General features: G+C 33.0%; 4 protein-coding genes across 6 annotated transcripts; 2 read left to right on the plus strand and 2 right to left on the minus strand.

Annotated features, from left to right (window-relative positions):
* The first annotated feature begins 2138 nt into the window (after positions 1-2138).
* On the plus strand, positions 2139-3873 carry LOC133694909 (acetylajmalan esterase-like). Its single transcript, XM_062116602.1, has 5 exons — positions 2139-2400; positions 2762-2977; positions 3056-3204; positions 3281-3554; positions 3656-3873. The coding sequence occupies exons 1-5, from the start codon at positions 2139-2141 to the stop codon at positions 3871-3873; spliced, it is 1119 nt and encodes a 372-aa protein (XP_061972586.1).
* A 301-nt stretch (positions 3874-4174) lies between these two features.
* LOC133693968 (translationally-controlled tumor protein homolog) lies at positions 4175-6020 on the minus strand. Its single transcript, XM_062115362.1, has 5 exons — positions 5700-6020; positions 5147-5220; positions 4881-5006; positions 4633-4790; positions 4175-4525 (listed from the first exon to the last, which is right to left on the minus strand). The coding sequence occupies exons 1-5, from the start codon at positions 5725-5727 to the stop codon at positions 4408-4410; spliced, it is 504 nt and encodes a 167-aa protein (XP_061971346.1). The 5' UTR covers positions 5728-6020; the 3' UTR covers positions 4175-4407.
* A 5532-nt stretch (positions 6021-11552) lies between these two features.
* On the plus strand, positions 11553-16807 carry LOC133694639 (E3 ubiquitin-protein ligase RFI2-like). The gene is made up of 6 exons (XM_062116251.1): positions 11553-11993; positions 13295-13464; positions 15022-15080; positions 15378-15403; positions 15507-15897; positions 16098-16807. The coding sequence occupies exons 1-6, from the start codon at positions 11813-11815 to the stop codon at positions 16564-16566; spliced, it is 1296 nt and encodes a 431-aa protein (XP_061972235.1). The 5' UTR covers positions 11553-11812; the 3' UTR covers positions 16567-16807.
* A 1889-nt stretch (positions 16808-18696) lies between these two features.
* On the minus strand, positions 18697-24569 carry LOC133694728 (serine/arginine-rich splicing factor SR30-like). 3 transcript variants are annotated; one of them, XM_062116405.1, is made up of 14 exons: positions 24380-24569; positions 23825-23918; positions 23407-23472; positions 23156-23230; positions 22903-23011; positions 22772-22818; positions 22584-22641; positions 22077-22126; positions 21935-21991; positions 21738-21862; positions 21565-21657; positions 19362-19395; positions 19191-19262; positions 18697-19093 (listed from the first exon to the last, which is right to left on the minus strand). In XM_062116405.1, exons 2-14 carry the CDS (start codon positions 23906-23908, stop codon positions 19049-19051), a joined length of 915 nt encoding a protein of 304 aa, XP_061972389.1. In that variant the 5' UTR covers positions 23909-23918; positions 24380-24569; the 3' UTR covers positions 18697-19048. The 3 variants fall into 3 exon arrangements, with proteins under 3 accessions (XP_061972389.1, XP_061972387.1, XP_061972390.1); XM_062116403.1 differs by having other exon boundaries at positions 19191-19265; XM_062116406.1 differs by lacking the exons at positions 18697-19093; positions 19191-19262; positions 19362-19395 and adding an exon at positions 19602-20100.
* Between the last annotated feature and the right edge of the window lie 1068 nt (positions 24570-25637).

The raw sequence follows: 25637 nt of genomic DNA on the forward strand, positions 1-25637 counted from the left end.
AATTACAACCTCTCTCAAATAATAGGAGAACAACTAAGAATCTCTCTATTATTAGGAGAAAACACCTCACTTACTCTCTCACAAATACCTCACAATTTTGTGGGATTACTCTCTCTTCACTCTCCTCTTCTTCTTCTCTAACTTGGTGTGCATATAGGCTTGAATGCATTGCCTATTTATAGGCAAGAGTGAGGGTATAATGGTCATAACTTTAGGAGGAATATATGCCTAACAACTCATCCTCCACTCATACTCCACCAATTATACCAACTCATCCTCCACTCACACTCCACCAATTACAACTCATCTCCCACTCAAATCCCATCAATTATGCCAACTAATTAAAGTGGCTTTACACAAAGCCTGATCAATACATCAGCTGGGATGGAGTTCATTTGACACAAAAGGCTTATCAACACATGGCAGAATGGCTTATCAACGATATCTTTCCAAAGCTTCAATGCAGTGCTTGATGTGAAAGTTCTGTCCTCACCAAGACATGGACTTGATAACATGAAGCTCTTAATTTTGTTTACAATTAAGCTTGTAAAAATATTCTTGTCTTTGAATTAAAAAGGGACCTCACAAGGTTGTTTGTAACTCTAATTATTCCCTTTTCAAATCACCAGCTCTTGATGCTTGTATTCAAACCCCACACAGAGAAAGATTAGTCTTGAATTGATCCGTTGTTATGCCATTAGTCTTATCAATAATGGCTCTGAATTAGCAGAGCTGCTTTACTGGTCTTTTCCGCAGAAAAAACTCGGATTCACTAGCTGCAATTTTTTCGAGCTACGCTGACAAAGGAAACATGAATTTGGGTGGTCGGATTCTGATGAGGATAAAAGGAGAAGGATAAGAGTTGTATTTGGATTTTATTTTTTTTCAATTCGATGATAAAGTTATAATATTTAATATAAAAACTTTTTATTTATTGATTGGAATATATTTATAATCATATAAATATTTTTTGGTTCACCAGTATAAAAACAAGTATATAAAGTGTTATAAATTTGTAATCAAGAGATTATAGTTTTCAAACACAGCTAAGACAAAAGGATAACATTAACCCCACCTTTAATTATTTTATTTTATTTATTAACTATTTTTTTTATAAATTTCATAATAATAGAATTTATAACTTGTTATTCTATTGCTTAGCAGGCAAAGATTTATATTCGTGAAAAGAATAATTCATTCGGATTGATATAAGAGTCCAACCCCATTAAATTACCAAAATCCATGTTATATATTTGAAAGAGGCCGACCACCTTGCTTCTCTCATGGGACAATCGTCTTCTTGTCAAGCCACTTTGTCCTCTGTTCATAGAGGCAAAATGTAGGACTGATATCAATAATTCATCTTGAAAGAAAAACTCATTGAGTCGGCTATGTCAAATAAACATCATCTCATTCTTTTTTTTAAATAAAATTTCTTGGTTTTGATATGGTTGGGTTTGGCTGAGACAACTAGATGATGAGTCAACATGATCGTGTATTTATACTATTTGATCGGTAGGTTAAGTGTGATTGTAATTACTTTTTAAAATATTTTTTATTTAGAAATATATCAAAATAATATTTTTTTTTATTTTTTTAAAACTATTTTTGATATTAGCGTATCAAAGTGATCTAAAAATACCAAAAAAATATTAATTTGAAACAAAAAATAAATAAATAATTTCAATTTTTTAAAATACATTTTTGAAACATAAAAACTATACTACCTTTAATAAGCAGAATGGTTGTCGGCTTGGAATCAAGGACAACTTTGATTACGTAGCTTCTTTACACCCTGACACAACCATGCAAGACACCACCCTTTCATTTTTCGACTTGTTGCTTCTACAGAGATTTCCCTTTCATCTTTCGACTATTAACTGGATTGGATATGAATCCAATTATGAGGTGTTTTTGGTCATGTTTCTAGAAAGATTAACAGAAAACCACCATGACCTGTAAAAGATACCGCTGGCTAATGCTATGTATTCTCCACATTCCTTGCAAGAAGCTTCCATTTTTTCCCTGAAAAACAGAAATATCCGGACTTTGTGAGCAGAAAAATAGTATAAATACACGACAATTTCCTTTGATCTTTTCATTGACAAATTAAGGACACATAGTACATCTCTTGTGTTATGGCTACCAGCAACATTGTTTGTGCTTTTGTTCTTTCCTCTTTGTTCCATTTTGTTCTTGTTCCTGTATTTAGCCATGATGTAGATGTTCTTCAAAAATGCGGGTTTAAAGCAATTTATCAACTTGGGGATTCTTTAGCTGACACTGGCAATTTGATTACAGAAAATCCTCTTTCTCGATATGCTTGGTTTCCTTATGGTATGAATCTCTCGAAGCCAACCGGTAGATGCTCCAATGGGTTATTGATGATTGATTACATTGGTAAGTTTCCTGCTTGTCTACACGACGTTTCAAATTGTGTTTGTCTTGAAAAAACAAAGCCAGCCAAACAAATCGTAGCCTTAATCTGCATAATAATGCTAATCATCAAGAAAATCTGACACATTGAACCGTTGGGATTAATGGGGCAACCATGCGGCCTTGATCCAAAAAGTTTCTTGTTCTAAATGTTCAGAAATATTACAATGTATATCAGAGCATTATTCAAGTTAAAGGCGGTCCATTTCCTACATTATTATGATAAATTACATTATCTTACAAATTCTGGTTTATAAGTCTCTTTCTAACCTATTTTGCAGTAGAAGTTGCTTGATTGTGTTAACTTTTCTCTGAACTATTGCAGCACGCTCGGCTAAACTTCCCTATCTTGATGCCTACTTGAATCCGGTAAGAATTTTTTTCGGTGGCTGCAGCGGAGTGAATTTTGCGGTTGCTGGTTCAACTGCCTTGCCTGCAGAAGTTTTATTATCAAAGAATATAATGAACGTGGTGACAAAGGAATCTCTTAGCACACAACTTGAGTGGATGTTCACCTATTTTAACACAACATGTTCTAAAGGTAATCGACATGTTTCATATGATGTTTCTATAGTTAATCATTTTTCAACCATCATGCCTGACAGTTATTGTTTCACAGATTGTGCTAAAGAAATTAAATCATCTCTCTTCATGGTTGGGGAGATTGGAGGCAATGACTATAACTATGCTTTCATGTTTAACAAGACCACTGAAGAAATGAAAGCGTTGGTTCCTGAAGTTGTCAAAGCTATAAAGGATGCTGTTGAGGTATGTTAGTTTGTTCCTTGTAAATTTCTAGCTATATTGTTTTTGTTTATGAATGTTCTTCAATATGATCTTGTAGAAAGTCATTGGTTACGGTGCTAGACGAGTGGTTGTCCCCGGAAACTTCCCGATAGGATGCTTCCCGGTTTATCTTAGCCAATTCCAGCCCAATGATGCTGCTGCTTACGATGAGTTCCACTGCCTCAAGGGGTTAAACTCTTTCGCAAGTTATCACAACGAGCTTCTCAAGCAAACCGTTGAAGGATTGAAAAGAAATTACCCTGATGTGATCATAGTTTACGGCGACTATTACAAAGCATTCATGTCGATCTATCAGAATGCTCAGTCTCTTGGTGAGTTTCTTTTCAAGATCCTTGTAAATGGTAGAGAAACTATACGGGGCCCAGCACAAAATTAATGCTTACAGCATCGTCTCCTTCCTTTTTCTATATAGGTTTTGATACGAAGACGATGCAAAAAGCTTGTTGTGGGACTGGTGGTGATCATAATTTTAGCCTGATGAGAATGTGTGGAGCTCTTGGCGTTCCAGTTTGTCCAAACCCTGATCAGCACATCAGCTGGGATGGAATTCATTTGACACAAAAGGCTTATCAACACATAGCAGAATGGCTTATCAACGATATCTTTCCAAAGCTTCAATGCAGTGCTTGATTAAGTTCTGTTCACCAGGACATGGACCTGATAACATGAAGCTCTTAGTTTTGTCTACTATTAAGCTTGTAAAAATTGTGTCATTGAGTGAAAAAGGGACCTCACAAGATTGTTTCTAACTTTAATTATTCATTTTTCAAATGCCAAATTTATTTCACTAGCTCTTAATGCTTGGTACTCGAACCCACCACAGAGAGAGATTATGAAGAACAAAAAAACATCCAGACCACATCATATGATATATTAAGCATTTTCACATGATAAATCTTTCTGGATTGATGATTATGACAAAGCAAGCATATAAGTAATTGCATCTTATTCCTCCATTAAGTAAAGTATATAATAAAACCTTGTCCCATGAAAATATCTAAGAAGAAAGAATTTAACATGCCACTCCAAAACTGTCATCAAAGTCCCAACGGTATATTTCTATGTTATATAAATTTTGAAAAGCTTTTACTAAAATTCTAATACTACAGAGACCACATTCATCTCAAAGGTGGCTGTGCAGTGGCTATCTGTTAAGAGACTGGTTTAACACTTGACTTCCTTCAAGCCATGAGCAAAGTAGAGAAAAGTTGGATCAGTAGCACCTTCCTTGTAGTATGCAAGCACCAGACTGCAATCATCGTGCATGCTCTCCCCAACAAAGCTGCAATGTTATAACCTCAACTAATTAGAGTAGCCAAGGAAAATTCAGGTTAAGTCACGAGAATTTAAGAACTATTTCCCATGGAGAAAAGAATGAATTGCACATACAATTGGAAGTCCTTGAGCTTTGGAAACAGGAACTTAGTAGCTCCCTCAATGTTCTTCTTGAACACCTCTTGCTGTTCTGGCTCCAATTTGGGTGTCAGCAACTTAATGTACCTCTTAATGTAGGTAACGAATTGCTTCTTGTCAAAAGCAGGTTGCTCCTGCAGTTTTACAGGAAAGAACTATTTTAGATACCAAGAAATTTAAAAACTATAACAGTGGAAGACAAAAATCCAATCTAGCTCACCGACCTGGAGCCTAAAAGTGTCGACGATATCAACAACCTTGACAGCCTGATCATCAACACCTTCATCATCTCCACCCTCTGCAGAAGGGTTAGCACCAATGTCTACATCAATTGATCCTTGAACAACCCACTGTAGAAACAAAAACACATAAAAAGAAAGTCATATTGCTTCAAACTGACAACTTCTGTTATATTCAACAGAATATTTGACAACAACGTAGCTTAAAGGAAAAGGAAATTGAGACCAAGAAATAGGAAGAAAATACCAACCTTTCCTTCCACTTCCCAAAGCACTCCATTCTCAATTTCCTTGTATGGGAATGAATCAGAGAGAAGCTCATCACCTGAAATTAATAACGAAATTAAGCTTCCGGGCACAAACCAATAACAATTCCTTATACAAATTGTCCTCATGCCCTTGAACAAATCAAATTCATCACCCAAATTAAGCTTCAAGCCATAACTATACTAACAAAGTAACAAGTTCCTTCTGTTTTCCCTGATAGGTTGATATTAAAGGCAAAATACCTCAAGCTCATAAACTTGTTCAAAACACATCTTAAAATCAAATTCAAAGTTCTAGATAAATCTTACTCAATAACTCATAATAATAATAATAAAATAATAATAATAATAAATTCCCAGTACCTTTTATCATCCAAAGACAGCAGTACAAAGTTAAAGCAACAAATCCCAATAACAAGATTATAAAAACAAACAAACCAACAACAAAAACAATCAATAACAGTATAAAAAACAGAACCCAGATCATCAAACGAGTTTCAGAAGAAAGAAACAAAGAAAGAAAGAGTCTTTGAATTACCAGTAAGAAGATCTTGATAGACCAACATGATTACAGAGGATTATTAAAGAAAAAACTATGATATCTTTATAGGAGAAGCAGAGGGGTTGATTGCACAAAACAGGGAGAGAGCCTGAGAGAGTTTAGGATGAGGCAGAGGCGTCGAGAATTTATAGAGGACTAAAGAATTTTTGAGGCGGTGAAAAAAGAAGGCGGCTGGTGAATTACCGAAACAGGCACCGTTTTGGTTCTGTCTACGACAAAGGAAAGGAGTCAAACACTTTCTGAGGCTGCTACGACTCTACGAGGAGTGTAGCTGACGGTTGTGGTATGTGAAAAAAGCATCCAAGTCCAAGACCTCGTATATAAGCTGGCAGTGCAAAGTTCACACAGGTGTCTGCATACAAACTATGCATGGGGTCATTTGGGCAAGTGGGCCATGGAAACGGACTACAGTATTACCAGATGGCTAGAATATCCATTGAATACGGACATCCTCCTTTTTGAATGCTTACTGGGACTTGAATAGATAAAAAGAAGGTGATGTGCCCTTGACCTTCTGGCCACCATTGTTGACCTTCTGTTTATTTAGATCAGAAGAACATACAGTCGTGTTTTGTTGCTCTAAGCCCCCGTCATCCTTGTGACATGCAATAAAAGAATGAAAAGTGGGAAACACGACATCCGAATAAGATGCAAAGCAACCGGTTTATAAGCTGAGTATTGATTAGGATTTTTTAAATTATAAAAATTTATTTAGTATTATTATTAAATTTGATTCGGTGTATCTACTTTAAAATTTATCAACTCTCCTCTTTACTTAATACAAATATAAAATTAAGAATTATTTTAATATAACTCGACTGAAATTATAGATTTAAAGACTTAAATAATAGCAAAAAACATGATTTAATTTTTTAAAAAATCAAAATAATATTTTTTTAATATTAAAATAATGATATATTGAATTGACCCAGACTCCATAGCTTAATCCATCAAACCTATAACTTAGGTTATATACTTTGTTAGATTTAATAACTTTTTAAAAAACTATTTTTACAAAATCGATTACATATCAAAATATTATAATGTTTATTTGAAATTGTGATAACTATATAAAAAATTATAAAAATTATAAAAATTAATTAAATTTTAAATAATAAAATTGTATAAATGATGAAATTAAAAATAAAAAAATAAAGGAGGAAAGGAATTTAAAAAAAGAAGAAGAAGAAGAAGCAAAGGCAAAAAAATATCCAGGATGAAATTAAAAAGAAATTCTATAGCCGACACAATGTTTAGGAGCAGAAGCCGTGTGAGCAAATCAAAATTAGGCCACGGTTTGGCAGATCTGCATACCAAGTCCCAGCCTTGCTTTCCATGTGGACAGCTAACTGGGTGTCGTTTCCAAGCATGTTCGGTGCTGCAACCTGGAAGTTTACCCTTGGGCAAGTGTGGATGTCGCCGTGTATTTTTCTTATTTTTTTTTTAATATGAGTTTTAATTTTTACCAAAAACAAATTAATTTTACGCAATTCGAACCAAATGTGAGACTGAGATGATCATGAAACCCGGTCCGGCCGGTTTATCTATGGGTGACATGTTAATTTAGGCCTTAGCTTGAATTATGCAAATAAAAATAATTATTTTGTATAAAAATAATGTTATTTTAATTTAATTTTGGTATTCCTTAACTATTTATTTATCTTAGCTAGAGCGATCTCGTAGCTACTAGATAGATAATCTCACACGTCAAAATTGATGCTCTTTTCTTTATATACAAATTAACATTAAGAATCAATTTAAGCATATTTTCAAAACTCATTTAATAAACAAATTCTATTCTAGTCCAAATTCAAACTAATTCAATTAGGTTTTTGGATGAGATTGACAAGCTAAGTTCATATAAAAGCTTTTTTTTTTTTGGGGGGGGGGGGGAAGAGCAGGATTTGATTTCTTATTGAATTTGCATAGGGATTGAAAACAATTTTAATAATATTTAAAGATAAAAATGGGTGTGCAAGACTTTGTTATCATATATTTTCCTTATCGTTAATAGCTTTCTTCTATTTTCTCTCCATTTTCAAATCTTTATTTCTTTGTTTTTTATGTTGAAATTGATTTATATAATATATAATAGGTTTTTTAAGGTCAAAATATATACAAGATCCACTCATATTTAAGGTTAAAATCATATTGGATTTTATGATTCAACACAAGTACTTTAATATGAAATATTAATATATTTTTTTTAAAAAACCAATTAAATGTTAATGAAAGATTATTCTCAAATAACTTTTGAATTGTAAAGTTTCAAATATAAAACAATTTTGTGGAGTGGATAGTTGTGAGCTCATGAATTTAGACATAAGTTTGATTATTGAACAAGTATCCTTGTTGTTCAGTCCCTCTTGATGATTAATTTCTTTTAGTCTCTAAAATGTATTTGTGCGTCAATTAATACATTAACCATGTAACAAAAATGAAAGTATTTATAAGAAATTCATGAATTATGAATATTCATGAATTATAAACATTCCTCGTACTCAGCAAATATTTATAAATTATGAGTAGTTAATATTCTGATTTGTTATATATATATATATATATATATATATATATATATATATATATATATATATCTTGGATGGATGACAAGACATTTTAAAAAAATTTAAGTTTATTTTTTTTGTTTGTTGTTCCTAAACTTGTTTTTTTATTTTTATTTTTTTTACTCTACAACCGAGGTTTGATATTCATGGGGAGATATTAAAGGTAATTTATTTGAATTTGTTTGATATTATTTAAGAGCATACCCAAACAATCAAAATCTTGAAGTCCTATTAAAGTTAGTTCTTTTATTTTAAGTAAAGAGTAATAAAGCATTAAGAATAATTAATTCATTATTAACAATAATAAATATTTTATTATTTTAAAAATATTTTAACAAATAAGTACTAATTTTATTTTTTAAATTTAAACATGTATGTATTATTTATCAATATGCATGTAGGAACATTGATATAAAATCAATTATAAATTTAAATATGTGTTTATTATGCAAGCTAAAATTTATGTTTGTCAATTATATTTACGATGAAATCATGATCTTTATGTTTGAAAGTTTATAATCTAAATAAACTTATATGTTATTTAGATTTGTTTTGGATATCTGAATTGATTAAAAATATTTTTATTTTATTAAATTAAACTATTCCTGCTATCTGATTTAATTAATCATAATAACTTCAGATTGTTTGGTTGCTTACATTTTTTTAATAAAAAATCTTGTTTCTCGAGTCGAGGTTTTCCCTCACTTGCACAATAGCTATGGATAACGTGTGGAGCCCGGTGGTGTTATGACAAATAAATAAATTAATTAACTAAAGGGTTGATTGATCGGTGATGACACCCTGTACAAATACAATAATCAATTAAAGGCAGTAATCAGCATCTTAAAATGTGATGATAGATTGATTTTTAAAACTTATTAAAAAATTATTTTTTAAAAAATTATTTTTGATATTAATATATTAAAATAATTTAAAAATATAAAAAATTATTTTAAATGAATAAAAGATTATTTTTTCAAAAGCATTTTTAAAATGTTAAAACTAATAGATTTCAATCAAGCTAACTTCAACGGATCATCACTGTTTAAGTTATTGAGCATAGATATTATCAAACCTAGTCTGACCTAATATGTTAGGTTAGCCTGATAATTTATCAATTAGAGATTTAATTTGGAATGAGTTCTATATTAAATGAGATTTAATTCAATAAAACTTGATTTATTATTTTTTAAAAAAATAATATTATTTTAATTTTTTTAAAAAGAAATATTGCAACAATCTAAATTTAAATTGACCTAAACCAACCCAAGTTATTTACCCAAACCATAACTTAAATTATGAGCCAATTGATGAATTAGTTCAAATTTAATAACATTGCTTGGCATAATTTACCCTTGACCAAGTATTATATTATGGTTTCATGAGTAATACATTAGTCATATTGGTGTTATTTAGCTCGAGGTTGTGTTTGGTTTTGTGGTCCAATTGTATATTTTAAAAAAATATTTTTTTGTTTTAAAATTATTATTTATTTTTAGATTATTTTGATATGTTGATATTAAAAATAAATTTTTAAAATTAAAAAAAATTTATTTTAATACATTTCTAAGTATATATTTTAAAAAAAGCAATCTTGACCACAATTTTAAATATGGAATCTTCAATTTACTCGCCTTAAATGCACCAAATCCCTAATCTAGCCAACATTATTATAGTTATTATCCAAGGTATCAGTTAAAAAAAAATAAAATTCATGAACATACTATCTAGAAGGTAAATGTTCGATGCACAAAAGTTAGTGGGAGAAATACCTTGATTGTTGAGAAAAATAAGAAAATCACGGATCAATTGAATTAATTTTTTATTCTATTTTCAAGCGATATATTCATACAATATATATATATTGCATGGGATTAAATCAAATTTATAAGAATTTATTTTTTAGTTTGACTTGAAATTTAAATTCTAATAATTATAAAGATCATACACCTCTCAACTATTGCACTAATGCTAAAATTGGACCCTTATAATAAATTGATTATAATTATATTTTTGTAATGTAGAAAACAGGGTTTATACATCTCCAAGCCATCTTCCACAGTCCAATTCCAACAATTCTTCCAATAAAGGAGAAAAATAAATCCCCAAAGTCTGCCTAACCAGGATGGACAAATCAATGCATGTGGAGTACAGAATCAATTCCTAACTCCTAACTACCCAAAAACCTCCAAGGTACATGAGGTCACATGATAATCTTATCAAATTCATAAATAAATAATATTTTCAACCAACAAATTACAAAGAAAATGAAGGCATTTTATCCCTAATCACGCCATACTAAACACAATTCATCATAATTAAAAGGGTAATCTTGTCATCATTTTCAAAGATATCTCACAATAACATGTTATAAGAAATTCATTAAAATAATTCCTAAAAAGAAATTCATTATGTCATTGAGTCATTTTTTTAATGAAACAAGTTGGTTTTATTTATTGAGTCATTTTTTTAATGAAACAAGTTGGTTTTATTTTTTTAATGTTAAGCCAACATGATTTAAATTAAATTCAACCAAGTTAATTAATTCGCTATAAATAAAAAATATTATTGTAATGTTTTTTAAGTGAAAAATATCTTTAAAACACAACCATTATCATATTTTTAAACACCATGTCAGTTTTGTTTTATTTTTTTAAATATCATAAATTTCTAGACTACTTTTCATATGATCATAGGTTCATTTTTTTCTTGATCTAATGTTAGCTATGGTTGGCAAACTAGTTTTGACGACCAATAAAACAAAACCTATGTTATTGGATTATCAAATCAATCTATAACAAAGTTATTTTATTATGTTTTTGTGTTCACTCAACCTCATTTAATCATGTTAATCAAACAATTAAAAACACAATCAAATCAATCATATTTTTCCATGTCAATATCATATCATTTTTAACTAAAGACTTTACCTAAGTTATATCTCGTGATTTCCTTTAAATTCATACTCAAAACCTTAGTATATAGAGAAAAAATCATTTATTATCCGAGCCCAAACCTCGTGCCTTATTAATTGATTCTCAAGAAATAAATAAAAAACAAAACGTTTGTGCAAAAAAATATTGTCAACCAATTACAATCCAACAACCAGAATCCACAGAAATAACCCAGATAAATCTGAACCGTCCATTATCCTATTTAGACAGCAGTTACTATAAACTTCCAACAGCAACCTTAACCTCCCCTAATCTAACGGTCACAAAATTATTTCAAAGAAAAGACACAAAAGATCGGATAAAATAAATCTAAGACAGAACAAAGAACAAGGACAACAACAACAAAAGAGAAGAACAAGAAACAGAAACAGAAACTCTCTCTAAAAAAGCAATCTTTTTCTCGTAACCTCTGGTAATTCACTTACGATCGAGTCCTAGTCTATCGGGTTTTTTTTAGGTGTGATTCTTGGTGGGGTAATTCTGAAGAAGAAAGAGAAGGAAAGAGTGTTATTAATTTATACAGAGAAAGAAGGGAGATTGAAGGATTTGTGGTTTCGGGTTTGGTGAGATGGGATTGGGGAACAGTGGGAATGATGTGATTGTGGATGATGGAGGTGGTGGTGGTGGAGGAGGATTAGGTGGCAAGTCGTTTGGAGGGTCAGTTTCGTGTTCGATTTGTCTTGAAGTGGTAACTGATAATGGGGATCGATCATGGGCTAAGCTTCAATGTGGACACCAGTTTCATCTGGGTATGTTAAAAAGTTTGGATTTTTAATTTTTGTGGTGTTCTTGGTTTTGATTTCGAATTTTGAGATCCGGGTTCAATGTTGTTTTAGTCATGTTTTTGTGGGTAGTTTTTGGATTTTTGGTTTGTTGTGAGTTTTTGTGATTGGATTTTGAATTACTGGCTGAATGGTGGTGTAGCTTTTCATTGGATAGCATATAGAATCATGTGTGATTATTTTGAGGCCATAATTTGATGATATGCATCTGTTAGATCTTTGTTATGAAACAAGTTAAATTTTTGTTGTACAGATGCGATGCTGATTTGAAATTGGCAGTTAGATTTGCATCTCTATTGAATTTTAGATTTTGGAATTTGGAACCGGAGATTATGAGAGATGAGATATCGGCATTGAGTTATGTTGTGTGATTGAAATGGTGGGGAGAGGGTGGTTCTGAATTAGGAATGAGGTTGCATGTAATGGAATTTATTACAGCTTTAAGTTATTTTAGCTAATCGGAAGTCATGCTTTGACGAGAGAGCGCTGAGGATAGCTTTGTTTATGACGATTTCTGCTGTTCCTTAGTGTGTGTGTTTGTCTTTAACAGAGTGAAAATACTAAAACCCTAATCTTGCTTCACTGAGAAATGCTTTTTGCTAAGTAATCTTGCCCAGCTCTCCCTCTAATTCTTATTAATCTTTGCGGGTTGGTAACATTGTGGCGTGGCTGAGAAGTACAATCCAGCAATACTTACTATACTTATTAAAACACTTTTTTCCAAACACTACCCTTTAGAATTTATCATCACACAGAAGTAATTTCATCTAAATTTACTGTCCTTTTGCTATTCAAAACGAAAGTTAGATATCTATCAATTATGTTATTGAAATGAGTGGAGTACAGCACAACAAATGCCTTAGGATGGAGGCAAGAGATTCATGATAACTGTTTGTTGGAGAACATGGAATTGGATCCATGAAAACTGCACATACGATAATCCATTACAGGCTCTTCCGAAAAGCTGTGCTTGGGTTCAGTGGTCTTCCATTGGGAGCATGAATTGTGAATCTTTGTGTGATTGAATGCTTGGAGATTTTTTTTTTCTTTTTTTTCTTTTTTTTTTTGTATCGCTATGCTTCGATGTCTGTTTTGCTCTCCTTTGGAGAATACCAGCAAGACTTTTTTTTATTTACTGGCAGATTGATTTGTTCACTTGTATTTCATCATTTACTTTGCATTTGTATTTCATTGTTTACTTGGCATTTGTATTTCATTGTTTGTTTCTTCCCTTTGGTTGAAATTTATCTTGTCATGATGATCTTCAGATTGCATCGGTTCAGCATTTAATGTAAAGGGTGCAATGCAATGCCCTAATTGTCGGAAAATTGAGAAGGGTCAATGGCTCTATGCAAATGGCTGTCGTTCACTGCCAGAATTTACCATGGATGACTGGGCACATGATGAGGACCTTTATGACTTAAGTTACTCTGAAATGGTAAATGGATTTTTTTTTTCCTCTTAAAGTCTGAAATGGTAAATGATTTTTTTCTCTCTAAACATGTACTTTACTTTTATATTGTTCATATTTATGGTGGTCAATTAAACATTGCTGTTCAACTTCTATTTACTTTTGAGTTTTGATGCTATGTTAAACTTTCAAGTACCCCCTAATCTCGACAACCCCTTGTTGTTTGTAATCAGTATTCGTTTCTGTCCATAGGACCTTTGAATATCAAGGATGGATGTAAAAATGTCATTTTCTTTGGTTAATTGCATGTAAAGCAAGAATCTGTATAATTGAAAGTGCTATCTAAGTAGTTTCCTTCCTTGTAAATGCTGAGAAAGCCAAAAATATAAAACTAGGAGATATCAAATGATGCAGGATCAAGATCATAGTATGTCAAGTTTTAAGGGTAACCATAGCAAGTTTCTTTCAGTTGGGTTTTCTTACCTTTTCTGTTCAGTTTTTGCATTATTTTATTATAGTGTTTTGGATGGTTAAGATTAAGTTATTTTAAAGACTAGGATTCATTTTAATTAGGGTTTGCTTTGCTAATTAAGGGCTGCTATTGCTGTAATAAAAATAAAGTTTTTGATTGTTTGAGAATTTTACAAGAACATTCCTTTTCTTTTTTGGTTGTATGGTCTGGATAACCAGGCTTTTGGCTATGTTTTTCTTTTTTTTAGCCTTTTCCTATCTTTCCATGTCATGAAAGAAAGCAAATCAGCAAAGCCTAGCCATCTTCAGCTAGGTGTTTTAGATAAATGAACCAAGTTGGATAGGATGCGTGTGCATATCTTTTCAGGTTTATTGGAAGGAGAAAGAAATGCGGGTGCCTATACAAACTTCATTGTTGATATGCGTCAATGAAATCAACATCATGGCCTCTTTCTTTTTCTGTAGTTTGGACCTTAGGAAGTAAGGTTGAATTCTCAATCTTCTTTGCAACAAGATACCCGGTATTTTAAATTTGGAGAATGACACAGCCACACAGGTAGATTAGTGATTGTATTAGATTGCCAGATTAAAACTTGTTTTGTCCCTGGAACTTAGGCACAAGGACAACTTTGCCATTTTGCAGTTCCCTAGGTTCCTTGGATTTTCCTCGGGAGATGAATTGAAGATGCCACCAAAGTGCAACTGAGAGCTTTACTAAAGTGAGGTGGATCAAAAGGTTTTTCTATCCTGTCTAATTGTAATCTAACTTTGTACTTTGAATGCTCTATGCCTTAGCTGTAGCTTTTCCAAAAGTAATAGGTTTATTTTTATTCTTCTATCTGCATCTCTCTTTATTATATAGATAGCTTTATTCATGCTTAGATAAATCATAGAAACAACTCGTCCTTCTGGACAGTTACTCTTAAATCTTTGTGCTTTTGGTACCTAAATTTGTGTTTTCTGTAAGTTTCTCTCAGTAGTATTTCTGGTTGTGGTATGACATGAGGAATGGTTCATGTTCCTGAATTGTCACTTATGATGAATTATGTAGGGCTGTTTACATAACTTTAATTTTATCACTTCTTATTTATTTGGTTCTAAATGTTTTTGCAGTCCTTTGGAGTTCATTGGTGTCCGTTTGGTAGCCTAGCACGATTGCCTTCATCCTTTGAGTAAGCATTAATTACATTTTAGAGCCCAAAGTCATTATTGTTTTAGTTTCTATACTAAATTTTCTAACATTGGTTTTCCACTTGCTATTATTTTACACGCCTGCACTCTTATATGTGATATTTGGAAAAAAAATGGATTGGAGGAATGCACCAATTCCTGTCCCTTAAAACTGCTTTAGGTTTTCTAGGAGCAATAGTTTTACTTTTTCTATATATTCAGTCTGCTTGGTTTCTGTTTCTGTTTTCAAGTAGGGCACTGCTCTTTGTCTAAGGTGTTATATTTTTTCTATGTTGCAGGGAAGGAGAATTTCCATCAAATGCATGTAAGAGATTCCTCTATCCTGTTTGTGTAACGGTTCTCTTTCAAATTCTAGCACAGGTGGCGCTATGGATAACTGTATTGATAGGACTGATATTATGATGCAGATCATGATCTATTAGGGCATGCCATATTTGCCGAACATACTGCAGCAGTATCATCTGCTACCCATCCATGCCCATATATTGCTTATTTTGGACCAATTCACCCTTCATCTTCGAACTCTGGTGTCAGTGTTTCAGATGGTTCTAGTTTTAACAATCACTGGAATGGCCCATCAGTACCTAGTGAGATCCCTAGTTCCTATGCTTTTCCTGCCATGGATATCCATTATCACAGTTGGGAGCACCATTCTCCTCCCTTCTCAACAACAGGCAATCGAATAGGTAATGCAGATCAACCTTCAGTTCCACCTGTTACTCAAAGGTCAGCTAGAACTAGTTCAGATCTTCCACCAAGGTCAGGATCTTTAATGCATCCATTCCTTGTTGGTCATAGGTATGTATGTCTTCAGAAAATTTAAATTCTTTGCCATGAAAACTGTAGTTAATTTTAGGCTTCCACCTGATGCCATTTAGGTTGAAGAAACAGATAATCCTCGGCATTTGAAATAGAAATCCCCTTTGTTTTTACTTCTATTTTTTTTCATTTCGTTCTGGATTATATAATTGCATCATGTGCACCTCTTTCTTCCACAGTTCTAGTGCTAGAGCTGGGAGTTCGGTCGCTTCCTCAATGATTCCACCTTACCAAGGCAGCAATGCACGGGCACGTGATAGAGTTCAAGCCCTCCAGGCATACTACCAACAACAACAGCCTGGAAATTCACCGCCCATTCACACACCAGTTGTTTCTGGAAGCCGAAGATCCAGCGGTCATAGAGGCTTGTCTCAAGTAGGAACGGTTGCCTCAACATCCGATCAGACTGGCTTCTATTTCATCCCATCAGGAGCATCAAGTCGGAACTTCCAAGAAGCAGAAAATCCTCCTCCAACTCGATTTCGTTCATGGGAAAGTCACTTGCCACCATTCTCAGTAAGTCAGGTTGACAGGGATTCAGGTAGGGGCACATTCCATCAGGCTGGTGGCGGTTCAGATCCCAGCATCAGATCTGGCAGCTTCCGCCAAAGGCATGGATCCGAGAGAATGTCATCACAAAATCGGTGATCACTTTCGTCATTATCCTTATTGGGTGAAGCAAACTACCACTACTGTGGCTGAAACCAAATTATGTATGCTTGAGAAATGATATATAATGCTTGGAGCCTGTCAATCCTGGCAGGCTCAAAATACTGTTGAGTGGCCCTGAAAAAACGATCTGTTTGGCAGCCACCTGGCTGTGTGATGGACTTTTGCTTCCTCTCGTTTCTTTGCCTTTGAGGATATAAATAAGATCAAATGTTGGATAGTACAGTTGAGCAGCCACCGGGCTTTTCCCTGCCCTCCACCGCCACAATATATATCCATGGACATGGTGTGATGCCCATGATGGGCATGCTTTACCATGATCATGACCATAATACTGTTGCTTGATTCACTGGTTTGTTACTTCCTTGCTTCAGTAAACAAGTTGAAAACTTACCACAACAAAGTACAGTACATCCTGTGTCCCAAGATGCAACTTATTTCGCCTATAATGTACCCGAAAACCAGGTTTTTCTCTACCTACATCGTACCTTATTTATTTGCTGGAAAGTAGTTTTTTTTTAAGAGAATTCTGGAAAAGTATTTTCAATATTTGATAGTGTAATGGAAAATAAGTTGAAAAATATTTTCCAGTATTTGGTTATGTTATGAAAAATGAGCTGGAAAATAATTTATTAATGTTTTATTTTTTTCAAGTTTATTAAAATAATGAGGAAGAAATCTTACAAATTAAAAAGTTGAATGGGAATGAAATTGAAAAAAAATATAATTTCATAAACTATCTCAGATAAAATAAATAATAATCAAAATAATAGAGATCAAATAAAAAATAAAAAAATTGAAAGATGAAGAAATTAAAATAATAATAATTAACATTTCATAAATTATTTCAAATAAAATAAGTAACAATCAAAAGAATGAAGACCACATTTGATAGATAAAAAATTTCAATAAAAAAATAATAAGGAAAAAGTAAATAGCAATTATAAAAATAAAGACCAAAGTTAATATAAAAATTAAATTTTAAGAGATGAAATTAAAAAATAAATATTCAAAACAAAATATATATAGCAGTTAAAAGTTTGAGGATCAAATTTGATATAATCAGCAAATAATGACATTTCTAAATTTTTCACAACTTCCAGAAAGTGTTTTCCGCCCAAATTTTCCAGGAAAACACTTTCCTGAAAACCAAGCCAAATTTTTCTTTGACTGGAAAGTGTTTTCCGTTGACCAACTTTCCTAATGGCAAACAAACACATGAAAATTTGAAAAATAGTTCCCGGAAACCACTTTCCAAAAAACAAATACAGCCAAAAGAAAAAACACTTTCCTAGAAACCAAGTAAAATTTTCCTTTGACTGGAAAGTGTTTTCCGTTGACTGGAAAATGTTTTCCGTTGACCATCTTTCCTAATGACAAACAAACACAGGAAAGTTTGGAAAATGATTTTCCAAAAATTACTTTTCAAGAAACAAACATGGCATATATCCATCTCCCAACTCCTCCTACAATCTAGGGTCTGACTTTCTCTACCTATCAGGTATCCATAAGTACTCGACTCGATCTGATTTTTATTTTTATGTTTTTAAAATTAATATATTTTTTTAAAAAAAAGCTTTAATTATTTTACTGTCAGCATCCAACTCCAACTAAAACAAATAAGAACAGAATCTATCCACCTTCACTTTAATCAGGGTCAAATCAAATAAAATAAAAAAATCCGTTTCAAAGAAGTCAAATACCATTAGATACCCAACATATCCGATGAATTTACCGAACCAACTGTTTTCCCAAGGTAAAAGGGCACCCTCATTACATGACCACTAAATGATAAGATTTAGTCTAAAAAATGGCTTATCATCAAATTTAACGATTGATAAGATTCATGATGTGGTAAATACGAGCATTAACAATTTGTAGTCTAAAAAATGGCACAATAACAGCGGTCATCTTTAGGTACCTCAGGGTCGAGTTGATGCTAGTAGACTGGTTAGTCGGGTTTTCAGCTTGATTGGGTTTTTCCACTTATAGGGAAGGCTCACCTACAAGCTATTTATTACTTGCTGAGGATTTTGGTCATCCACATGTGCTTGTCGAGCATGACTAGTTTCTGCAGTTGCATTTTAAAATAAAATAAATTTTATCAAATATACAAATTATAGTTTTTTTTTTAATCCAGAAAGTTTTCCAAAACTAGAAAGACTTTCAAATATATAATCCGGACAAAATACAAACCCCACCACACCGCAATTAAAAAAAAAAAAAAACAAAGCAAGCCTAAAAACCCTCGAGAGCTATGAAATAAGATCATCCCAGCCCCGTCCATATAAATCCTGACAAAAGCAATATCGGGAAGAAAAAAAAAGTCACTAACTTTAAATTCAGTATCAAATAAGATTAGTAAGTTGATCATAGTCCAAACCATCAACCCAGGCATATCTAGCTTTATAGGTGTAGAGTTCACTAAAAACGTTCCACGATCAGGAGAGCAAGAGACTCTTCAACGATCCATGGAGTCTACTGAACGACTTCTATCAGATCTCACCTGTCCATTGCAACCATGATCACGTGTCAAATTAAAGTTTGAAAAGGAGTACAAGATGAAATAATGGAGATCATCAAAGCTGAGAGAAGGGTCATACAGAAGGCGAACGGGGCCGAGATAAATGTGCGGGGCTTCTGCTTGGGGTTCTATAGTCTTGTTTGCTGCGAGGCTGCTGCACATCAACAAGGACGATAGAATACAGTAAGCAAACAGGGAGCTGTATTCCAGCACATAGGGTGATGATAATGGAATGAATGCTCTCACTTACAGAATCAACTGGAGATCTTGATCTTGAACGGGATCTGCAAGAATTTCCATAAACAACCAAATTCAATATCCAGAACAATCCATTATAACCCTTGATCCAAAAGCTTCAGTGCCACTTCCACCTCAGAGTGAGCAGCAACCAAAAGAAACAGAAACTTACCACCAATCTTTAGAGGCACTAAAAAAAGACCAGAACCAAATCCACTATCTGATAAATGCTAGCTTACCATTTGTTAATTCCTTTTGCAGCAGGTAATGGGACTTAAAACAATGCGTGGAGAAATGAAAAACCAGTATAACACCACATTACAAGATTCCAAATGAAACGACATTGTGCCCATCCATACCAGAAGAAAGGAGAACTACATCCTCCCTGTCTGTATAGCCAAATCAAGCAGCGATAATACCAAACACAAGTTAAGGTTAAAGTTGAAGTAGTTTCAAGTTTCTTTGTACCGCTTGTGAGCAGGCAGCACTGATAGCACTTACTCCACTTAATCCAGCTTTAGAATCACAATCCCATCCACGCTTGATAAAGTCTAATGTTAATTGACACGCCAACTTAATAGCATTGTAAGATTATTAGGAATCAACTTAATAGCATTATGAGATTATTAGGATTTTCCAGAGGTGCCCATCAACAAAAACATCATTACCTCAAAACAAGCAAAGAGGTGCACACATACGACCCACCACATCCCATCAAGTCCTTAACATCCAATCCCCAGGTGGCCAGATCACTGCACAAAGCCAGATCAAGCAAAACAAACAAGGCAGCCTTCACAGGCAAGGTACAATACTAGCCAACCCAGAAGCCCTTTCCCAGTAGCACTTTACACTCTTTCCGGTATATTAGCTTTCCAATCCCAATCAGCGGTTGATTGTTTTAGCATATAAGCAAGATTAATGAGTAGTGAAGATAGATGAATAGCAAGAAGTTACACGACTAGAAGGTATTAAATGTTGAATTGGCATGGTTACAAGATGCTTCACATTGCCATCACATTAAGAATTTCTAATTATGGAGGGAAAACACCATCAGAAAACAGGCAATTTTTGGAAAATTACCATGAAATTTGGAGGTTCATCCACTGAAATAGTAGCAGATGCAAACAAAAATAAAAAGATCAACCGATGAAAAATAAAGGAATTGCTTAAAATGGCAAGCTCGCTAAGGAATGGAAGATGACAGGCAAACTTAAAAGGCCAAGGCATAGAGAATGAAGAATATGCTCTGCAGCACTAAATTTGACAAATGCAAAGAAAGAAGTATAGTCAGTACGCTACCTAAAATAAAGCTCAGCCTCGAAAGTTTCTTCATGTGCAAGTTGGATTTTGTCAAACTTCAAATAGGATACTCAACTAACTTAATTGGAAGGTGCATTTCTCACGTTATAAAAGATTTAACATTGACCAGTATCATGTAAAGTTCAGGACTCGAGTGTCAAAACTTCTTGTGATAAGATGCATAGAAATATATTTCCATGCATGTGAATCTACTTTCAAAGACAGCCAAGAAGCTTTAGAACCCAAGTCAGATGCATACAAAACTGAAGCTGTAACCTTGGCTATTATGCCTTCTCTAGATGGGATGAGTCAATGGTCATGAAAAAGCAAGATATTGCTGCTATTTCATAAAATTTGGCACATCGATTCAGTAAAAAAATGAAAAATTAAAAAAATTGCCCGCTCGGCTCTTTCATGTAATAGTTTATAAAGGGATCCAGCATTATAGGCTCTTTGGACAAATTTAAGAACAAAAGGACATGCAAGTCAAAATTGAAGTAACTTCAACTATATCTTATAGAGGCCAAAAAGAAGAGTTGCTAATAAATCATGAAAACTCATGAACTTAGGATATAAAAAAGATGCAGCAGGATGAAAAAAAATGGCAACCAAATGGCAGAAGGAGAGAAGAATTTTTACAGATTTATCTTTTACCTAACTTCCCCATTATTTTCCCTTTTCTTGGATAGTCAGCTCTTCTATTTTCCCCTCTCTTAGAAAGCCATCCCATTAGATAAAAATGCAGAAATAGACACAAAACTAAAAAGGATTGAAATGCAAATTGTAACACCTATCAACCATTTGTGATTTAAATGACCTTGAGTTATAACAGCGTAAAAACAAACTTTAACAAATATCTGATTGAACATCTTAAAATAACAACCAATATCAGGAAAAGAAACGCAGCAATGGTATACCTCGACAAAGATCGTGGAGATGATCCTGCACGAGAACGAGAGGAAACAGATACAGATCGAGAACGCCGTGAATATTTTGCCCTTGGAGACTTGCTGCAAAAAGAACTCAACATTAAGTCAATTATCATTAAGGCTTAAACCTAACATTCTAAATCCATTACGGCGGTGTGGACCTTCGGCTTCTGTCACTATAGCTTCGACCGTGACTGCGACTGCGACTGCGACTCCGGCTTCTTGACACATGTGAACTGCAACTGGGGCTCCTAGAGTAACTCCGTCTAGAATCATACTCCCGCACCTAGATAAATAAGACAGCTAAGTACAAACCAAAGTGACCAAAATTTTGCACAGCATACAGATCTTGACATACCCGAATATATGCCCGAGAAAATGCATTCCGGAACTCAGAGTCATCAAGCTTCTTGATCTACATGGGAAGAACAGCATAACCATATATAAATAAACTAACAAAATTCATAAAGAACCGCCTAAAGCTTGTTGTAGTAACTTACAGCATATTTCATGTCATCATAGTTCGTGTAGTCTACAATTCCTGTCATGCCTGCAAAATGTTGCTAAAAAGTGTTACTAATGCCATTAACTTCAAGTCTGGGGTGTCTGGGGTGCAATGTCGCTTCTACATCCAACTAAAGCTTTTCAAATTCAGCCCTCAAAAAAAAAAAAAAGCTCATAGGTCTCTCTTTTTTACATTCAGCATGCAATGCAACCACAAATAGCTTCAAACAGAGCATATCTCAGAAAGCCATTTTGGGCAGTTCCACAGTAAATATTAAAGAACCTTACATTAGTTGAAACTGTTTTAATGGGTTCATCCACTAAGTACCCATTTTTATGGTCCAAAACCATATAATTTCCCTTCTATTCTAAAAATAACTTTTGAGTGAAAAACATGAACCAGTGGAAATCATTACTTAATAAAGATTACTTCTGCTAACAAGTTTGACTTGGCTATTCAATAACCATGCAGCAAAACGTAAGCATTAAATTAATTTACTTACCACCACGGTCACGAAAGACTTGAGAAAAGCAGACATCCCCAGCTCGACGCATATGATCCTGATCATTAAATATACATGATAAAAAATCAATTTAACAATGAAGACTGAATGATCATATGACCCGACATAGAACCAAAATACTCGAGGAGGAGATTGGATGCAGCAGAAAAATTAAGGCCTCCGTATACCTTTAAGTCTTGCCATGAAGCAGAAGAAGGCAATCCAGTGACTAAAACTGCATGATTAAAGAACTATCAAATAAGCTCTTGGGAGCAAACACTTTATGAAACTGCAAGAGGGACGTCAGAGTGAAACATACCACGATAGTCAGAGTGCTTGGGAGGCCCACGGCTACCACTGCTACCACTGTAACTGCTATAACGATCCACTGGTGATGAATGTCTTCGCCCACCATGAGCAAGCTCAACCTAGAAACCAAATTGCATACAAGTCAAATTAATCCAAAGCAAAAAACAAAAACAACAACAAACCAAATCAAATCAAATTCATTGTTATTAGCAAAAACAAAGTGGATTTATTTAAGAGAATAAAAGGAAAGAACAGAGGCGTACTCGTAATCGACAACCATCAAAATTGTATCCATCCAGACCGCGAATTGCATATTTAGCATCATGAGCATCTTCAAACTATAACGTAAAAGGAGTCAAAAAATTACACTAGTCAAACACAGATTCAATGGATAGGAGATAAAATTCAACTTCAAAGCAAATTTAAAAACCAAAGCAGGTAGCCAATCCAAAGTGCACACAAGTGCGTGCTATTTCCCATATGATTACCCCTCACACCAAAAACTTAATCTCACCTCAACAAATGCATAGCCTGGAGGTCTCGGTGGGATTTTCAAATCAATGTCAACAATGGGCCCATACTGCAATTCAAAATCGACACAAGTCAGAATCACATAATACTACTAATAACAATACACTTATCACTGATTACTTCGCTGCAAACCGCTCCCTTTACCCTGTCAAACTGGTCAATAAAATGCATCAATTCATCATAGTATGCGCAGTGCCGCAGCTTAGCCATTAATTTGACAAATCTAAGATACTAAATATCACTATGTTTTCACCCAGATCCATAACACTTCAGATCAACTTCAACAATATCAACTCACAAATGCTCGAAAACCGCAACAAAATTTAAACAAAATATCAATATTTATACTGTAATTATCACTTAAATAAAAATCAAGCGAAAAAAGTGAAAGAGTGCAAAACCTTATAAAACAAATCTTCAACTTCCCTCTCGCGAATATCTCCGGGGAGATTGCCAACGTAAAGTGTTCGACTTGCTCGGCTCATTTCTTTTTCTCTGAAATAAAAATAATTATTATAATTAAGAATTAATATTAACACAGCTATAAATGACACTAATTATATTAAAAAAATTACATAAACAAAATATAATCATTCATTCCAAAATACAGAGAAAATTTTCTATTAATCGGGGAAAATAGAGCTAAGAAATTAGTCTAAAAAATTAATTAAAAGCATAAAAATAGTCATGAGAATCGGAATCTTAGTGCAGAAGAATTAATAGAAAATAAATAAATCATCTGATGAAAGATTAATCAGCTGATTAATATAAAAATCCACGAATAATACAAAGAATAGAATTGTATAAAAAAAATAACAGACAAAATAATAGCATAAAAATTAATTAAAAACCTGGAATTAAGTGCAAATTTTGAGGGGAAAAAAACAGCGGATTGTTAATGTTGAGTAAAAAATGAATTTAAACAGAGTTAAAAAGATAAAAATTGAGAGACTGACAGTTTTTTGGGGTAAATACTGGATTCTGGAGAGGGAGAAATCACACTCGGAATGTTTCTCTGTTTTTACTTCCTCCTTTATTTCTTTGCCTCTAGAGCTCCTGAGAATGTGTTTTTTGTACAGCTTCGAGTTTCTTCTAGAAAGAGGATGAGAAGTTTTGTTTCCCGTTTTACCATTCTTTCTTGTTGTACTTGCTGGTTTGTTTTAGATATATGGTCACGTGTCGCTTGTTTGTTTGAGTTTGACGGGGAAAAGGTTTTACTGATTAAACAAATTTGAAAATATTTAATTTTTCTCTCAACATATTGAAATTCTCGTCAACACTGTTATTAAAAATTAAGGGCCTGTTTGTTTCTGCGTTTTAAAAGTACTTTTGATAAAATTTAATTTTTTTTTATTTTTTTATTAACTTCAAATTAATATGTTTTTAGTGTTTTCAAATCATTTTGATGTGCTGATATCAAAAATAATTTTTAAAAAATAAAAAAATATTATTAACATGTATTTTGACATGAAAAACTATTTGAAAAGCAACCGCAACCACACTGCCAAACAAACACTAAGTAATACTCTAGAAAAAAACGTGGGAAAAACACTGTTTTCCCACGCCTTTTAACTTTCCCCACTTTCCCTATTATTTCTCCATTCCCCGCACCTTTTACTTTCCCCATTATTTCCCCATTGTTAATATAATATTAATATAATAATAATAATAATAATAATTATTATTATTATTATTATTATTATTATTATTATTATTATTATTATTATTATTATCATATTATAACATATATATATATATATATATATATTTTTTCGTTTTTAATTTTTTTTTGTTTTTTTCGTTTTGATTTATTTATTTATTTTATGCTTTTATGGTTTTTTTTTTGCTTTTTTCTTTGTGTTTTTTTCTTTTTATGAATTTTGTTGTTTAATTTAGTTTTTTAATGATAAAAAAAATTTTATTTAGTTATCAGACTTTCATGAAACGGATCCCGAGTTTGATGGATTAACCTAGTTTGACGAGTTAACCCGAAATTTTATTTTTTTTGCTTTTTTTCTTTTTAATTAATTTTTTTCGTTTAGTTTAATTTGTTAATGTTAAATTTTTAGTCTATTTAATTATCAGGCTTTCATTACAAGTATCCCGAGCTTGACAGGTTAATTCAGTTAATTATGGGTAACCCGTCCATTTTTTTTTTCTATTTAGTTATCAAACTTTCATGACGCGAATCTAAGGTTTAACGGGTTAACCTGA

The sequence above is a fragment of the Populus nigra genome, chromosome 5 (assembly GCF_951802175.1).
Source record: "Populus nigra chromosome 5, ddPopNigr1.1, whole genome shotgun sequence".
Taxonomy (NCBI): Eukaryota; Viridiplantae; Streptophyta; class Magnoliopsida; order Malpighiales; family Salicaceae; genus Populus; species Populus nigra.

Excerpts from the sequence above, each read along its gene's own strand:
- LOC133693968 (XM_062115362.1), bottom strand. The coding sequence starts at position 5,727 with ATGTTGGTCTATCAAGATCTTCTTACTG. Across the intron at positions 5,007-5,146 it reads TTTGGGAAGTGGAAGGAAAG|TGGGTTGTTCAAGGATCAAT; the intron begins GTTGGTATTTTC and ends TTGTTTCTACAG. Across the intron at positions 4,526-4,632 it reads AAGCTCAAGGACTTCCAATT|CTTTGTTGGGGAGAGCATGC; the intron begins GTATGTGCAATT and ends ATAACATTGCAG.
- LOC133694639 (XM_062116251.1), top strand. The coding sequence starts at position 11,813 with ATGGGATTGGGGAACAGTGGGAATGATGTGATTGTGGATGATGGAGGT. Across the intron at positions 15,404-15,506 it reads AGAATTTCCATCAAATGCAT|ATCATGATCTATTAGGGCAT; the intron begins GTAAGAGATTCC and ends ATTATGATGCAG. Across the intron at positions 15,898-16,097 it reads CCATTCCTTGTTGGTCATAG|TTCTAGTGCTAGAGCTGGGA; the intron begins GTATGTATGTCT and ends TTTCTTCCACAG.
- LOC133694909 (XM_062116602.1), top strand. The coding sequence starts at position 2,139 with ATGGCTACCAGCAACATTGTTTGTGCTTTTGTTCTTTCCTCTTTGTTC. Across the intron at positions 2,978-3,055 it reads TAACACAACATGTTCTAAAG|ATTGTGCTAAAGAAATTAAA; the intron begins GTAATCGACATG and ends ATTGTTTCACAG. Across the intron at positions 3,205-3,280 it reads CTATAAAGGATGCTGTTGAG|AAAGTCATTGGTTACGGTGC; the intron begins GTATGTTAGTTT and ends ATGATCTTGTAG.
- LOC133694728 (XM_062116403.1), bottom strand. The coding sequence starts at position 23,908 with ATGAGCCGAGCAAGTCGAACACTTTACGTTGGCAATCTCCCCGGAGAT. Across the intron at positions 22,127-22,583 it reads AGTCTTTCGTGACCGTGGTG|GCATGACAGGAATTGTAGAC; the intron begins GTAAGTAAATTA and ends AACATTTTGCAG. Across the intron at positions 19,396-21,564 it reads TCTCCACGATCTTTGTCGAG|ATCCCGTTCAAGATCAAGAT; the intron begins GTATACCATTGC and ends AAATTCTTGCAG.